Source organism: Scardinius erythrophthalmus, assembly GCF_964197995.2.
Source record: "Scardinius erythrophthalmus genome assembly, chromosome: 11".
Classification (NCBI taxonomy): domain Eukaryota; kingdom Metazoa; phylum Chordata; class Actinopteri; order Cypriniformes; family Leuciscidae; genus Scardinius; species Scardinius erythrophthalmus.
The window spans coordinates 37,369,025-37,386,498 of record NC_138231.1 but is presented as its reverse complement, the minus strand read 5'-3'; the positions used below and the strand labels follow the sequence as shown (position 1 = coordinate 37,386,498).

General features: G+C 38.0%; 1 protein-coding gene across 1 annotated transcript in view; it reads left to right on the top strand.

Moving 5' to 3' along the window:
* Positions 1–1,317: 1,317 nt before the first annotated feature.
* mthfd1l (methylenetetrahydrofolate dehydrogenase (NADP+ dependent) 1 like) overlaps positions 1,318–17,474 on the top strand; it is a 36,003-nt gene continuing 19,846 nt past the window's right edge. Inside the window, exons 1-19 of the mRNA XM_081379169.1 lie at positions 1,318–1,670; positions 4,901–4,985; positions 5,072–5,122; positions 5,634–5,687; positions 5,793–5,917; positions 6,128–6,228; positions 6,845–6,981; positions 7,257–7,368; positions 8,194–8,276; positions 8,609–8,706; positions 8,831–9,004; positions 10,349–10,485; positions 10,794–10,840; positions 11,303–11,410; positions 11,594–11,668; positions 12,661–12,763; positions 15,495–15,571; positions 16,473–16,613; positions 16,890–16,958. Of these exons, the coding sequence (XP_081235295.1) occupies positions 1,435–1,670; positions 4,901–4,985; positions 5,072–5,122; positions 5,634–5,687; positions 5,793–5,917; positions 6,128–6,228; positions 6,845–6,981; positions 7,257–7,368; positions 8,194–8,276; positions 8,609–8,706; positions 8,831–9,004; positions 10,349–10,485; positions 10,794–10,840; positions 11,303–11,410; positions 11,594–11,668; positions 12,661–12,763; positions 15,495–15,571; positions 16,473–16,613; positions 16,890–16,958 (2,013 nt within the window). The 5' untranslated portion in view covers positions 1,318–1,434. The remainder of the gene's footprint in view (positions 1,671–4,900; positions 4,986–5,071; positions 5,123–5,633; positions 5,688–5,792; positions 5,918–6,127; positions 6,229–6,844; positions 6,982–7,256; positions 7,369–8,193; positions 8,277–8,608; positions 8,707–8,830; positions 9,005–10,348; positions 10,486–10,793; positions 10,841–11,302; positions 11,411–11,593; positions 11,669–12,660; positions 12,764–15,494; positions 15,572–16,472; positions 16,614–16,889; positions 16,959–17,474) is intronic.

Here is a 17,474-nt window from a genome sequence, read left to right as displayed (position 1 = left end):
GCACAATGTAACTAATTCAAAAACATTACAGAAACTCAACATAATAGAACATAACTGAACATTAAACTAACAACCCTTTACTGAAAACTTAAAATAACACTTAATTTCCAAATGTTCTCTCCTTGCAGTACCTTGCAAAGCATGCTGGGAACTCCAGATCTGCCGCTCAGTTTGTTGTCAAAAATGATTGTCCTAACACAAATGGATTAAGTAAAGTTCACTTTTAAATATATTAGGTGGATTGAACACAACAAAGTTAAGTTGTGACAAAATGTTCAAAAATCATGTTGCTTTAGCTGAATTTAACTTAATTGTACCTGAACAAGAGGCAAAAATATATTTTTAATGTACTTTGTGTTATAAGATTGTGTTCCAGGGACAACTTTGTTAAATATGGTGATAACTAAAACAACACACATATGTGCTGCAAATTCTGTTGATTCACCTATAGACACTACCTTTAAAAAGTTTAGGATCAGTAAGATTGTTTTTCAAAAGTAATACTTTTATTCAACAGTTATGCAATAAATAAATCAAAAGGGACAGTAAAGACATTTATAGTGTTATAAAAAATGTATCACGGTTTACAGAAAAATATTAAGCAGCACAACTGTTTTCAACATTGATAATATGAAGAAATGTTTCTTGAGCAGCAAATCACCGTATTGTGATTTCTGAAGGATCATGTGACACTGAAGACTGGAGTAATGATGCTGAAAAATCAGCACAGGAATAAATTATATTTTAAAATATATTAAAAAAAATATTTTACATTGTAATAATATTTCACAATATTACCGTTATACTGTATTTTTGACGAAATAAATGCAGCCTTGGTGAGCATAAGAGACTTCTTTCAAAAACATTTTAAAAACAGATCTCAAACTGTTTGAACTACAGTGTATAGGCTACGTACAAACACAAACCTCATGACATGAATGTGACTGCTGGAACAGGTTAATGTGATGACATCAATTAGAAAATACTGTTCCTATTGTGCTGCCTTCAATCATGCTGTTTGAATGAAACTGCCATGACTGCCAACAGTGTGACTTGGCCAACTTAGTTTGTAGAGAGTCTTAGGCTAAATGTCTTATCTTTGCAAATGTATATCAAATGAATAAAAATATAACATATTAAAACAAAAATAATAGCTAATGTGTAGTACAGATTTGTAAATAGAAGAATATAAGTTAACAAAAAAAGAGAAGATGTTGCACAGTAGGTGAGTCATTAGTTCTTGCTCAGACTTGTGAATAATTTTTGCATAAACGCTAAGTGCGCATTTCCTCCTTGTGTGCATTGCGCGCGCCACTCTGTTGGGCACGCGCTTGACTTGTCTACTGGTCGAGTTCTGCTCGAGATCACCTTGAGCATCAGACAAGACACCGTGACCGCGACCGCACTGCCTAGCAACGCCAAACCAGGAGCACGATGAGACTGTCGGTCGCTTTTCGCCATGCGCATCGGAGTCACGCGAGCATACGACGTTCACGCGCCGGTGTCAAAGTTTTATACCCGGAGAAGAACAGATTCATACCTGATAATATCGCTGTTTCTTATCTATCGGTTCGGGAAGCAAGTTCGACCAGCGGCACTACTGAAACGGTAGCGAGCTTTAAAAGTCATCCACGAAAAAACGATGGACCGCTGTATGAAAGTGCTGTTGGGTAAGAATAAAACACGTTATTAAGTCCCTAATCGGACAAAACTTAAATGTTCTGAAACTCGCTGAATGGTTTAGTGATTGTAACAGTTTTATTTGGTTTATAGTGACTTACTAAAGTAGCTATTGTCTTGGTGTTGATTTGTTTCCACGTGCTACCGGTGTCTGGCGGCCAGCTGATGTAACTTCTCCCTTCCATTAGTCTTCCGTGTATAGACGACGTGTTATACATCCTTTATGCACAATGAACGCAGGCTACATATCCATAACGTGTTACTGTCTGAATTAAATTTTGCTTCCAAAAAGTGACTTTTAGTTTTAACTAAGTTTGAAAGCATATCGTTGTTTGTAGGTAATGTGTCCTCATTTAACCCGCTCTCCTGGTGGACTATGACAAAACTGACTTTCTTCACAGATTTAAATATGTGTGTTTGTGTTATCAGAAATAACCGAAATTTGTTGAATTTATTGAAAATGTCATGAATTAAAATAACTAGTAGTTTATATCAGTTTTATTTCATGTGGACCCTGAAAATTATGGAAGGTAACTAAGACTAACAAAGTTGAAGCTATGTTTATTATTCAAAAAGTAAAGCAGGATTTACCATAAAGTTGAATAGAGTTAAAGTTAAAAGGGTTAATACGTTATTTTAAACGAGACCATGGGAGTGTTGTTACTGCATCAATTTAAAAAATATATAGGGGTGAAATCACTGTCATACATGACCACCACTCCTATAAGTGACAGAAGTTGTAAGACTATAGAAATAGAAATATATAGAATTTCCTGGACAGTTCTGTTCATTTTAGACATGGGTTTTATATTGAAGAAGAAAAAAAAAAACACTTGGTAATTATTTTTTTAAACTCTCCTGTGATGGAAACTTGTGTATGTCTGTATTTAGACTTTAGTCATTGCCAAATCAAACCCTACAAGTGACCCCTATGTATCTCATGGATATCTGTAAATGGAGTCAAAGGTCAGGTTGCTGCTACAAAGGGTTAAAGTAATCAGATGTCTTTGCAGCCAGCCTTACAAGAGATGCTTACAATGATGCAATAGACTCCTCAGTAACTATAAGATAAGTTTATCTCCTACTAGTTAAAATGTGTTGGCTAACCTGCTTAAAATGATTACATTCATTAATGTCTTAATGTTTGGCCTAAAACTTTTAGCTAATGCTCTATTTCAGCCATTCCCAAACTGTGGTCCGCGGACCACTAGTGGTCCGTGAGGGTACTGCAGGTGGTCCGTGGAAAGGCAAAATAAAATATAAAATAATATTTTTTTTACCTTCATTTTACCAGGAAATTCCCATAAAAAAAGAAAAGTAAAAAGAATATGTAGGCCTATATTGATATAACATTTTAATTAAATAGTCAAGTTATTGTGTGATTACTAATAGCCTAGTGGTGATCGGCCGTGACATTCAAGTTCAGTGCCGTTAGAACCACAACATTGGTTCGGTGGATAGCAACAGGTTCTCTGAGGAGAAAAGGGCAGAGGCAAATTAATATGTTCTCATTATCACATCACACGCATAGCCTTTAATGGTGCGTTCACACCGGATGAAATTTCGCTTCAAACTTTTGTTTTTACGCGCGTCAATTTCGCTCTTGACGCGCGAATTGATACTAAGTGGTCAAGCGTATCACTAGACGCGGCAGGCGCGAATTTGACATAATCCCTTTTTTAATTTGACGCGCTATTCTAACGTTAGTTTGCAAGTTTTGTTAGCTTGTTTTATAACAATGACTGGAGAAAATCCGATTTTGTCTTAATGTGCAAGGTCACTCACTGTCCAGGACGCCGATTGTTATTTGCAAAAGTTAATTTTAACGGACGTTAACCAGATGACCGTACACGCTCAGTCAATGGACGAACGGACAGGATTAACGTTAACGCTACCTCCGGTTGAGTGGCCTGACTTCTACACCTACCCGATAGAGAAACCGAGGGTAAAGAGAAACTGAGGACATATAAATATATTTAGATGCTTATAATATAACTATGTGCTGAATGGTCATGTAAAGACTTGTGTGGTGCGATCTGCAGTTCTGCCTAGCCAGCGCCAAGACGACAATGTAAAGAGTGACACTACGGTGCAATTTTAATGATATGAATATTTTCTAGAAATAAAAATTCCAGATACAGCATACTCATTTTTCATTGATTCTTGCACCCAAGAACACAACAAAATGACTTTTAATAATAAAAATAATAATTTAAGCTCCTTATTATGTAGCCGAATCTGTGCTGGTTTGTATTAACCGCCTCCAGTTTTCCGTTTGTTTTGCCTCCAGCTAGCGCCGTGACGTAGGCGCAAAAGGGGTCTATAACTGTGAACGCACAGTAATAGGCATCTAGTTTATGAAACGAAATGTTTATAAATGGAATGAATAAGGCCTGTTATTATTTTAATTTCCAGTTAGTTTCTTGATCTCGCGTTTCTGAAATGTTTTGCAGATGTGCTGTTAAGTGGACAAACTCAAGCCTGTACTTTTTGAGGACTTGTAAAACTCTGAAGATTAATAATCCCCTAAAATCGCCAAAGGTTTTGAAATGTTGACTATATTCCAGTGTTCTTATTACTGTATATATTTCAAGCCTGTTGTTCAAATGAACCTGATTATGCCCTGATTGCCCTCGATCGGGCGCTTGAGTAAATAAATAAATTAAATATGTGGCAGCCGTTGTGTGCAGTAAACTTTCTTTTAACAAGTCTGTTGTAGCTACTGATGTGATGACCAGTTATAGTTTTAGTGCTAGTAGCCTAAGCCTATTTAGAGGTGCAGATTAATTCAGGTAGGACTCTGTATTTTATTATGTGTATTATGAGGTGGTCCGCGAAAATTCTTAAATACAAATAGTGGTCCACACACACAAAAAGTTTGAAAACCCCTGCTCTATTTAATCTGAGGTTCAAGATGTTGGAGTGTCATTTGATGTTTGATGCGTGGTTATCATTGATTTTTGGATCAGAGCAGTCAGCAATAGATAACCAAGTTTTTTAAAACACTTATTAACTTTGTAAGCTTGATAAGTAAATAATAATAATAATAATAATAATAATACAACTAATGTTGTATTTGATGTGTTTTATGCTCATTTAATGAAAAGTTCTGCCCTGTTATTGGCAGTTAGTTAACATGCAGAATGCTACTATTGATGAAATATGCCATGAAACCACTGAGTTGAATGGTTAAATATATTTGTTTCCATCTCATTTGCAGTGACATTGTTCAGAGGAGCAGAGAAGAGCTCAAAGCTATTAGAGAAACCAACCCAGGCCTCAAACCTACGCTTGCTATCATACAGGTGTGACTAGAGAGCATATGTGTGTATCTGTTGGTATGTGAATGAATCTCAGACACTGAAAGCTGGTATGTTTTTACTTATGATAGGCTGGTGAAGATGACAGTTTGCTGGAGGTGAATAAGAAGATGGCTAGAAAGGTATAACTATTTGTCTTCTCATCAGTTCAACATCACTATTTTCCATGTACAAATACACACATGCATTTTGAACAGTGATTTATTGAAGGGGTCAAGTTTTAGCTGATCAACACCCCTGCTGGTTGATGCTGTTATTAGACCCTCCACATATGCATGTTCTTGTATGGTTTATGACTCATGAGGACATGTGTATAATAACATGGGTATTACAATGTAAACATGGATTATTATGACACTTCCTGTGTCCTTGTAAACCAAATGCTTAATAAACATATTAAAGTGTTTTTTGAAATTCAAAAAAATGCAGAAAGTTTTCTGTGATGGGAAGGGGAACAGAATATACAGTTCGTACTGCATAAAAACCAGTACGACTATGGCGGGTCCCCATAAACCACATATACAAGTGTGTGTGTATGTGTGTGTGTGTTTGTTACAAGTAACATGCAAATTTTCCATTACATCATAGTATTTTTTTAATTGAATTTGTTGTGTTTTGATTGTGTCCACACAGATTGGCTTAAACGTAATGCAGATTTGTCTTCCAGACCAGTGCACAGAGGAGGAGGTCAGTGATATTGCTAATCTATAATGCAATAAATAGCTTTTGTGAATAAATGCATATAACTGCCAGTGCAGTTCTGTCTCCTGAATTTTTGCCTCTGTTCTACAGGTGATCGAGGAGATCTTGCGGTTAAATGAGGATTCTCTTGTTCATGGCATTTTTTTGCACCTTTCTCAGTCCTTCCTCTCCAGAAGTGTCTGTAATGCCATCAAGCCCCAGAAGGATGTGGATGGGTAAGCTACAGTTTTGTAGTTACAGCACGTCGATGTGTATAAACGGGGTCCAAAAATAACTTTTTGTGGGTAATTTGATAACTTATTCACTGTAAATATATTCTATCTGACATGATACTGTATTTTGAACGTATTTAGTAAAAATATTTTTTGTGGTTAGAAACTATGTTTTGCACACAAAGACACTTCTGTTTGTGTATGTGTTTGCAGGGTCTCTGACCTTAATGTTGGCCGTGTGCTGTTGGGGGATCAGAGAGATGGCTTCGCCTCACCTGTTGCTGGAGCTGTGCTGGAGCTACTTGCCAGACATGGTGTGTTATGTTTGTTTATGCGTTTTGGCATACGTCGTTAAAATACATACATGGACGTTAAAATGTCTATGTCCAAAATGTTTCACTGACATATAATGCTAATTCTACTTAATGTAGTGCCTCTAAAAGTAATTTAAACGAAGATGCGTGTACACTACTATTCAAAAGTGTGGGGTTGGTAAGATTTCTTCAAATGTTTTTAAAAAGACTCTTACACACACCAAGACTGCATTTATTTGATAAATAATATTGTGAAATATTTCTACAATTTAAAATAGCTGTTTTCTATTTTATCATATTTAAAAATGTAATTTATTCCTGTGGTGGCAAAGCTGTTTTCTAGCAGCTGTTATTCCAGTCTTCAGTGTCCCATGATCCTTCAGAAATCATTATAATAATTGGCTGATTTGGTGCTCAAGAAACATTTCTTATTATTATTAATGTTAAAAACAGTCGTGGTACATATTTTTGTAGGACTATTTAATGAATAAAAAGTTCAAAAGAACAGCATTTATTTGAAATAGATTTTTTTTGTAACATTAAAATATTTGACTGTATAATTTTTTTAGAATCTGTTTAAATTTACAGCATTTACATTTTTGTTTCTCGCATTTAGATGCCCCATTGGTTGGCAAGATGGCAGTGCTGGTGGGTGTAAAGGGTCCCCTGAAGGTGACTCTTCAGTTCTTGCTGCAAAACAATGGCATGATTGTGCAGACCTGCCAGTGGAGCTCAAAGCACCTGCAGAAACAGGTAAATCAGCTGCTAGATCTGTGGGAGATGTTTTTTTTTTTTTTTTTTGGTCAATTTTAATGCATAATTTGCTATTTGTACCAACAGGGGGCAGTGCTGCTTTATTTCATTATGGACGTTTAGATAAATCATGTGAGGCTCACACTAATTGGATTTCTTTCTTTCTTTCTTTCTTTCTTTCTTTCTTTCTTTCTTTCTTTCTTTCTTTCTTTCTTTCTTTCTTTCTTTCTTTCTTTCTTTCTTTCTTTCTTTCTTTCTTTCTTTCTTTCTTTCAGATCATGGACTCAGATGTGGTGGTATTGTTAGACACAGGCCACAAGGGCCTCCCACCCACCTGGTTAAGACCAGGGGTGGCAGTCATCAACCTTGGCTCGGCCCTAATGGAAGGTATATTTCTTCAAAGTAAAGCTGTAATGCTTGGCAGACATTACAACAATTGATTTTTACATGTCTGGTATATGTAAAACATTCTGGGCACTTTGCTTGTGAAGTGCCATTTGATAATTGAAGGAACTATTTTATTTTTACTACACTGGATGTGAAAGACAAGCATGTGATTTCTCCAAAAATAATTAAGTCAGGCATGTGGCTTTCTTCACCTTTCATTACCTGCCATCTCTTTAAAGGAACACGCCTCCGTACATACCCTTTTCATCTCCGTGCGTGCCGTAACTCTGTCTGACGCCTCACCACGGGGCTTCTCATGTGCTGCGAGCAAATCAATCCGCCCAAGTAGCAGTGCTTCGCCTTCTGAGAATATAGTTCCCAGTATATATATGGTTAGAAGATGGCTGTCTCATATGTGACCTTGTTATTTGTACACGCTGTGACTACACAAATCACAACATGTAAATAGGAAAATGTTGGCGTTATTTTGTCACTTATTGGGAGCAGTATGCTAGCTGGAGCCGTTTACCTCCAGTCTTTGTGCTAAGCTAGGCTAACAGTGGGTGCCTCAGACAGAGCTACGGCACGCACGGTGATGAAAAGGGTATGTATGGACTTATTTAACTCTGAGGGAAAAGGTGAATAAGCTAAAGTCCCAAAAAGTCGGCGTGTTCCTTTAATAGAACTTAATGGATATAGAGGCCCATGCTATTTCCTCCATAATCCACAGAGATTTCATTAGTGTGGGAACATAAGACACCGCTAATTGTATTTCCTTAGATGCTCAGTCTGGGTCAACTTTTCATGTGTGATCTTATTTTCTAGAACACCGTGACAGTTGGGAGCCCAGGATGGAAGCTAAATCTGACGCAGGAGTTGGGCCTCTAAGTGCTGCACTTAGAATGCAGGTGAGAGGTCTTCTGTTGTTGTTTCTACTTTCTATTACTGTCTTTAAAATAGACAAAATGATTCTGTCAACTTTATCAAATCTTCAGAACCTGTGATTAGCCAATTTAAAGATTAATGTCTTTTGACAGTTATAACAAATATTTATTATATAACATAAAATAAATGATAGTGCATCTTTAAATATATTCACACACTACAATTCAAAAGTTTATGGTCTAAAATGTTTTTTAAGAAATTAAACTGTTTTCTATTTGAATATATGTCAAGATGCAATTTATTTTTTATTATTGTTTGCTGAGATGTTTGTAGCTGTGTTATTGTGATCTGTTAGCATGTAGTGAGGAGCAGCAGGAGGTGGTTAGAAGAACAGGAGTACCAGTCATGGAGGCTCCGCCCACTAAAACTTCAACCACTCTCACCCGTGCCAAGGTATGAGCAGCCTTGCCGTTTGGTTTCTACAAAATTCACATCGCTCTGACTTTTGCTTGTGCATTTGTGCACATAATTAATTAGTCCCTCCTTTTCTCTGTTTGGATGTTTCTGTAACCATCAGTGATATAGAGATCTCCAGGGCACAGACTCCCAAGCCCATATCCCAGCTGGCTCAGGAGATTGGGCTGCTTCCAGAAGAGCTGGAAGCCCACGGGATCACCAAAGCCAAAGTCCGTTTGTCCCTCCTCAACCGACTCCAACATCAGCCTGATGGCAAATATGTCCTGGTGGCAGGGTGAGACATAAATTTTTACTTTTGTCATTGAAGTTTAATTCATATCTCAATACTTCTAATCTAAACTGATGAAGTCAATCAATCAATCAATCAATCAATCAATCAATCAATCAATCAAAACTAACTTTAGCTGGACAATAACTTTATCCTAGAGCTGCTGTAAAGCCAAAACAATCTCTGTTACTGTAATTTCCTATTATCACTGTAAAGCTGCTTTGAAACAATTCATATTGTTAAAAGCGCTATATAAATGAAGGTGACTTGACTTGACTGATACGACACTAAAGCAATGATACAAATTTTTATTGAACCACAAAGTTCAGAAAACTTTGACTTCATTTGTTGATCAGATTACTTAATCTGTAAATCTGCGGGGGTTTTTTTAATCAGTTAATGGAAGATGGATGTTTTTTTTTTTGTATCGCAAGAACATGAATAAGATAAATACTAATACTTTCAGAGGTCAAAAGCATTTTAGGAAATCTTCAGGTCAATGTTTGTGTGCTTAGTCCAATTCTCACTATTAACTAGTTGCTTATTAGCATTCATATCATTATTGGCTGTTTATTAGTACTTATAAAGCACATATTAATGCCTTATTCTGCATGACCATATTCTACATCCCTTAATCCTACCCAATACCTAAACTTAACAATGACCTTACTAAATATTAAAAAGCAATAATTAGGAGTTCATTGAAGCAAAAGTCATAGTTAATAGTTAGTTAATAATGAGAATTGGACTCTAAACTAAAGAGTGACTGTGTGTTTTCACGCTCAAGTCCGTGCGCGCCGGACTCTGCCTCTACATTCCTAGAGAGAATGACTGGTGGACCCAGGGATCTTATCTACCGCTGACTCTCAAGCCCACCAGGAGCCTCCCTTTCATCCGTGTGTGTGTGAAGCGTGGCTCGGTCAGCTCCGATCAGGGGCTCAGGGTCTCTTTTATGTGTGTGGGGAATGTGCAGACCCCTGGCTTTATCAGTGGCCCCTTCCCTCTCCCCTAACTCTCCTTCTTTAAGTCCCGCTCTTTGTTCTGCCTACAGATGCTGTGAAGCAGCACTGCCCTCCCCACCCGGCCTACTCAATTACTGTCAACCACTGGCATGCCTTTACAGCACTGCCAAAAAAGCCACTCCGCAAAGACGTAGAGAGTGAGAGAGAGAGAGAAAGAGGGAGGGAGGATGCTGATGGGGAGAGGGTTTGCCGGCAGTCTAATATAGTGAGATCAGAGGGGAAAAAGAAAAGAGAGGAAGGGATAAGGATGAATAGATGTAGATTCACAACCTCCTCTCATTGAATGTGGAAAAGCATGTGTTGATAATGTTTTCGGTCTGTTTTTCAGTATAACTCCCACTCCTCTGGGTGAGGGGAAGAGTACAGTGACCATAGGTCTGGTCCAGGCCCTCTCCGCTCATCTCAAGCTGAACTCCTTCGCTTGTCTGCGACAGCCTTCCCAGGGCCCAACGTTTGGAGTCAAAGGTGTGTTTTTGTCTGTTTGCTTTTGTTATTTTAGTGTATGGATAACAATAACTAACAGCAATTTAAGGAATCATGCACTTCCCGAAGGTTGTACCAAAATGTAGACATCAGAATTAAGCAACCTTCTAAGATAATGTGGCATCACGTGTCCTTTGAATATTTTCAAATCAGTCACTTATTAGGCTGTACACAGCAAGGCTGCTCACAAAGTCTTGGATCAGAGCTAATGTCTGGCTATCTCAGACATTTAGTCTTGTTTTCATTGCTGTGTGTTTGCCAGTCTGCTTCATTATTTTGTCTCCCTGCAGGAGGAGCGGCGGGCGGGGGATACGCACAGGTCATTCCTATGGAGGAGGTGAGTGACAACAGACATCCTGTCTCCCGCTATCATAAAGCCCTTTCCCTTAGTATGCCACAACTGATGAAAGCCTTTGAAGAACTCACACTGACATTGAGACTAAATAAAAAAAATCACTACTGGTCTCAGACTTTTGGACTATGCACTTTCTTTTGTTTTGTTTTGTGCTTTTATACTTGATTTTCTTTTATTACCAGTTAACATCAGCAATTCCATTCAATATGGACGGAAAGTTTAAATTGAAAAATAACATCATAATTTCTTCATAAAATATCCACATTTTGCTTTTAATGACTTTTATGTCTAGTTAAGTTTCATACTACATTTTGAACCCTAGATTTTCAATTTGATCTCAGACTTTTGGGCAACACTAAACGTGTCTGTGTGAGAGAGCAGATGCTGCATTTATCAGAAGTTTCAGAGAGCAGATTCCTATCTCTCACTTTCTGTTTCTTTCAGTTTAATCTCCACCTCACAGGAGACATCCACGCTATTACTGCAGCCAATAATCTAGTGGCGGCAGCTATTGATGCCCGCGTTCTTCATGAAGCTACCCAATCAGACAAGGTAAACAATCATAATGTACAGGTATTTGTGATTTCACACAGGACTGTATCCCTGGGATTCAATGTTGTGGCCAATCAATAGTTAGTTGATCAATAGCAGTGTAATTAAAGGGGATTGTTTCTGGTTCTATACAAGGCTGCATGTTTATTACTTCCTTTAGCTATTTTTTCTTTTGTCTTATAGGCCCTGTACAGCAGACTAGTGCCGTCTGTTAATGGCGTGAGACGCTTCTCTCCTATACAGCTGGCTCGCCTGCAGGTGAGTCTGAAAGAGATCTTTGTACCTCTGACTTTTTTAACTTTTATTACTTCATAATGCCCTCATCATTTGACACAAAAGTCACTAGAGCAGTGGATTTCAATTAGTGGGATGGGAGCTTCAGCAAACCTCCAAGGGGACTCTAAATTGCTTAAAATTATGTAAAATAAGACAAAACAAGCATTTAAAATAAACTAAAACTACTAAAAATTCTATTTATTTCTTATTTTAGTTCTTCCCTTAGCTATTTTTTTATTTTGTCCTATTCATTGAGGAATCAGGCTTTCTGTAATCCTGGATAAACTGGGTATCTAATTTTAAATGTTTTTATACAAAAAAAATTAGACCTGGCAAAGTCATGTATATTAATAAAACCTGTGGGCATTTTTAAAATTACGTTACTTTTTCTAGTTATGCCAAGCAAAACATTCTATCAGGTTGAAATTGAAAAAATAAATAAATTAGTTTTTAGTTCTTATTCAGTAAATAGTAACTCTGTAAATATCTGAATGCAGTGCATCTGCTAACCAACAGGGGTCCTCATACAGCTACTGCGAAACTAGCGATTTCTTTCTTATGAGGCTATAATTCACAGCAAGTCTCAGCCGTTCAATGTTTTTCTCTTTTTGTTGTGTTATGTTGACTGTGACACAGATAAGCTGAGAGACTTCTTAAAACACAAACTGTTTATGTTTGCTCAGGGACAAGATTGGGTTGACTTACATTTGGAAAGGCGAAGCTGGTAAATTTACGAGAGAGACAACCAACATTTCGAAGAGAAATCTAATTAAAAAGATGGTCTGAAAGAAATTTATGACCACACAATTTGCCATTTAGAAAAAATCTCCTGAATTCTTCATCTGAGTCAAAGCCAACACTTAGAGCAGTAATAAAAATGTTTCAATAGTAGGTTTGTTTAAAGTGAATGATCAGCTTTTTCATCATGATAATCAATGCGCTTGTGTCTGTCTTTTCCTCACTGTTGTTTTCAGCGTCTTGGAATAAACAAATCTGAACCCAGTGACCTCACACCGCAAGAGGTCAGCGCATTTGTCCGTCTTGACCTTGACCCTGAGAAGATCACATGGCAGCGAGGTAGGACCTTGTGCAATGTGGATTGCTTTACTGTTCTTCATATGGTATGTTCTTACGAGAATCGCTTGATGGGTCATAGAAAGATTTAGAGATTGTGGTGCAGGAAATATGATACAGAAGACAGTTAGTCAGCTGAAGCAAGCAGTATGACACAATATGTGGCCATCGGCTACATTTAACTGATTTATTGCTTCTTTTTCAATCGGATAGTGGAACGCCATTACAAACTGGGCATGTCATTATATTTGCGACAAGTTTTTTAGAACTAGTCCCTTCTTGAACACATGCAGTTCCGGGTCTACTCTTCGCACCTGGGAGGGATGCCAAATGTAGACCTTCTGCGTCCGATTATGACGCAGTGGCCTCTGATAGCTGCGATCACTGGGGATGAGATTCAGCTGGATTGGGGTGTTTCCCATTTCACTCGTGGCCGCCTGGGAACATCTGCTGCCTTTAGCCTATATTCAGAAGATAGTGCTGCAATGACTGATGGGATATTTACTCTGTTGGTTCAAAAGTGCACACTAAGATGAGGGGGCCTGGAAGATTAAGAACAGCTTTACATCTCTCTCCCGCTGCGAATGCGAAACTGTCTGTGTGTTTGAGAAGATCCTCACAACTTTCTCGGTGACGTTCATAAATGTAATGCTTAAACCGATAGGGTTTCCCATGTTCATTATAGGAAGATATCACAGTGAATAATGATGTTATTAATCAATTTTCAGGTGAAATGTTTTCGATGTGCCATATGTTATGCTGTAGTTTATGTACACTGTTCTCACAGATAGACGAAATGAAACAGATACACAAGAGGAATATGGGAGACTGCCAGAAAGCAGACTTAACCACTGTTGTCATTTTTGTTGCCCATGACATGTTTACAATGAGGCTTATAATAATTGCTCTGCATTTCTATGAGAAAATACCAGAGGGTTTAAATTCTTCCCCCTCCATCTTCCTAGCCCTTTGGGAGTTGTGTTTGTCTCATACTGCCCCCTTCTACATTTAGCTTGGCTGCAAGAAAAAAAACTGAAATTCAAAAAGTCTTTGAGGAATGCATGCTTATTGCAAGGTTATGGTTTTGCTTGGCGTCCATCCCTCTGGGTCTCTTTAGGTCATTAGTTTTTTTGAGATTCATTAGATTGTCTCATACATCTCCTCTGCAGTGACTGCCAGATCTGAAAAATCTGTTCAGCTTGCAGCACTTAATGTCCAGCTGAGTTCCCTTATGACATGATTCTCTCCAGCCGTTGTCTTCAGATACAGCGCTGCTACGTTGAGCAGATAGAAACTGCCAAACAATTTGATGTTATTGCAACACGAAAACCATATTGCATTTATCAAAAAAAAAAAAAAAAAATCCTGAAATATTGGAATTGAAACATGTAACGAAGTAAGTTGTTGTGGGAAGGAGGAGGCGGAAAATGGCGAATGTTCACAAACTTTAATATATAAATAAACACAAAACGAAAGGAAAGGCACACACAAACAAAACGTAACGTACTGTAAAAGTCCAGGCCTGGTCCTCTCTCGTCCTTTACTGTCGTCGCTCCTCCTTTTATGCTTCCGAAGCTCCTCCGTGAGAGAAACGAGACTGGTGTAACACGCTCAGCCTCGTCTTGCTTGCCACACAGTAGATTTAATATTCTTAGTTTTATCATAGGTAGATGTTTAAAGGAGAAATTCACCTAGAAATGAGAATTGTTATTAAATCTTAACATTCATTATGGCTGTCCTTATGCACACTGCCTGGTTAATGAACACATCTTTCTTTTCAGCCAGGCATTTTCAGTTGATCTGATCCTGTTCACAAAATAGGTCTGAATGATTTTGGTAAAAAAAAAAAAATGGTACAAAGTCTTTTTACATTATTATCTCTAGGACTAGGAGTGACCCTTAAATATAAAATGAAGGCATAAGTACCTCAACAAGTGAACTGTCCAATAGTGACTCGATTGACAAATAAAGAAAGAAAAACATTTGACATATAATCAACATAGAATAGAAATTGGCAAATGTTTCTTTTTTATACACAATTTAAATATGCTTCTAAATATGCTTTATTCATTTATTAAAATAGAGAAAATTAAATATCCGGTTTTAAATGTCTATTAATTTGGCAATTCAAAATGTTTAAATAAAATTAAGGAGGAATAAGTTATCAATTAATTAAAGTGTCAATCCTTGTCCTCTATATTTGAGGTGAAGATAATCAGTAAATAGTGTCAAATCATGCTGCTTCAGGCAACTCGGAGTATAGTGCACCAGTCATGTTGACTACTTTTATGGTGCTTTTACAGTATGTCGTTTTTGAAGCATGAAAGTTTTGGTCCCCATTCAATTGCATGGAAATGAGTGACTAGTACATCCTTAATTACTCCTTTTTGTGTTAAATGGAAGAATGTCAGTCATATATGGTTGGAGCTTTCCTGTAGTTCAAACAGTAGAGCGTTGGCGCTTCCAACGCCAAGATCATGGGTTCGATTTCCCAGGGAAAGCAAGAACTGATAAGAATGTAAATGTGCACCTTGAAATGCAGTGTAAGTCGCTTTGTATAAAAGCTTCTGCCAAATGCATAAATATGTCATGTCATGCCATTCCATTTTTACATTTACATTTATAAGTAAATGAGCACACTATTTGTCGGTTGAACTGTTCTAAGAAAATCAGGCTTTTGTTTTCTTTTTATTCTTCATTCTGATTTCAAATTGTGTTTTCCTGTTTCCAACAGTCGTTGATACCAATGACCGATTTCTGCGCAAGATCACTGTTGGCCAGGCCAACACAGAAAAAGGCCATGCTCGCCAGGTACGTGCTTCATACTTCTGATTCAATTAACCAACCGTTAAAGGTGATGCATACTAGTTTTGTCACTTTTCCTCAATGATTATTTGCCTCCCGCTGCTCTAAATCTCTTTCTCTATCCCTCTTTCACTTTTATGTATATTTCCCTCAACTGGAATAAAAGTCCTGCAGTATGTGTCAACTGCTGTCAGTAATAATTACTTTTAAACCAAATCAGGCAGATAACAGCATGCTCATCAATGGGAAACAGTCTAAGTAAAAGCAAATGTTTCAAAAAGGGTGTTATTGTGCGCATAGCAAACCCTCTGAGCTGGCCAAGCATTTGCTTACATTCGTCTCCCTCCCACTGTACCAAAACCACTAAAATGTGCACTACAGCACAGCACTTTTGTTCTTGAGAGACATACAGTACAGTATACTGTGTGTTTTGGACAGACCGTGTGTGTGTGTGTGTATGTTTGAAATTGAAAACAAATTCACTTAAGCATGTTACCTCAAGCTTTGCAAACATTGACTCAGATCACCTCAGCAATTAGGGTGCTGTAAATGGACCTAAATGGCAAGTAATGATGACACAAGTGGTGTGTTAAGCGGCCCGTCTTTCCTGATAAGGCATCTGGCCACCACTCCTCTACTCCCAGCTGTTTTATTGGAGGAGTATTTATTAGCTGAGAGTTAAACCAGGACAGCTCAGTTTTAGTCCAGCTGGGGTTGTCTTGGACACATGTGGGAGCAGTTTACTGTATGTGATAAAGAACCAGACTTGGCACATGTTGCGAGTCTGACAAATCTCTCCACCGTCTTATTTCCTGACGTTTCATTTTGATGGAAATCGCCCTAAATCATCACTGTGATGTGTTTGTGTGCTGGTCAGTATGTGATCTTTCCCCTCTCATTCTTACAGACCCAGTTTGATATTGCGGTGGCCAGTGAGATCATGGCTATCCTTGCTCTGACAGATGGATTGGCTGACATGCGGGCCAGACTGGGGCGTATGGTTGTGGGCAGCAGCAGAAATGGCCAGCCGATCACTGCCGATGACTTGGTGTGTGTGAGAGAGAACTTGAGCAGTGCTGTCTGTGGAGGGACTTTTAATCACCTGCTCATTTTATGAAAATAAATAAATAATAATAATGTAAATAAAAAAAAATATATATAATTCTTTGTTAAATGTGGATAAAGTGTATTTAAACTTCTCTGTCCTGTTTTATTCATATTGCTTAGTTTATTTAGTCGTTAATTGCAAATTGTCAGCCCTACCATAGAGACATTCAGCAACTGCTAAATATTTTGATATTGCTTTGCTCTTTGGATCTCTCAGGGTGTAACCGGGGCTTTGGCAGTCCTCATGAAAGATGCTATCAAACCTACACTGATGCAGACACTGGAGGTGAGACCTCTTCCCTGTTCCTGTACCCCAAACTCTCAGTATCTTTTACACAATCGTTCGCTTGTGTGCTATTTTTCTTATTCTGTCTCCCTCACACATGCACACATAACTGTCCTATCTTGATGGAAACTCCCAAACTTGATACTCTCAGTGTTGGTGAAGTGATAGAATATTAGATGCTTGACACAGAAAACACACACTCCTACAGTAACACATGCACATCTGGTTTTAGTTTTGGCTCAGTGGGAGTGTGTCTCTGTCTTTGACTATCAAACCCTGAATACTATGAGAAAACTGGAAATGAGAAATAGACAGTGGTGAAAAGCCTGATTGTTGGAATGCCTTTCATCTTTATGGCTTTTAAACATGCAAATGACTAGTGATTGATGTTTGGTGTTTACGGGCGTGTGTTTTTGCACGTGACCTGCATAAGAGTTGCATGTTTGTAGAGAGAGCCACAGAACTGCTTTGTGAAACCTTTCCTGCCTGGTTTCCTGTTTCTTCTGTGAAGAGGAA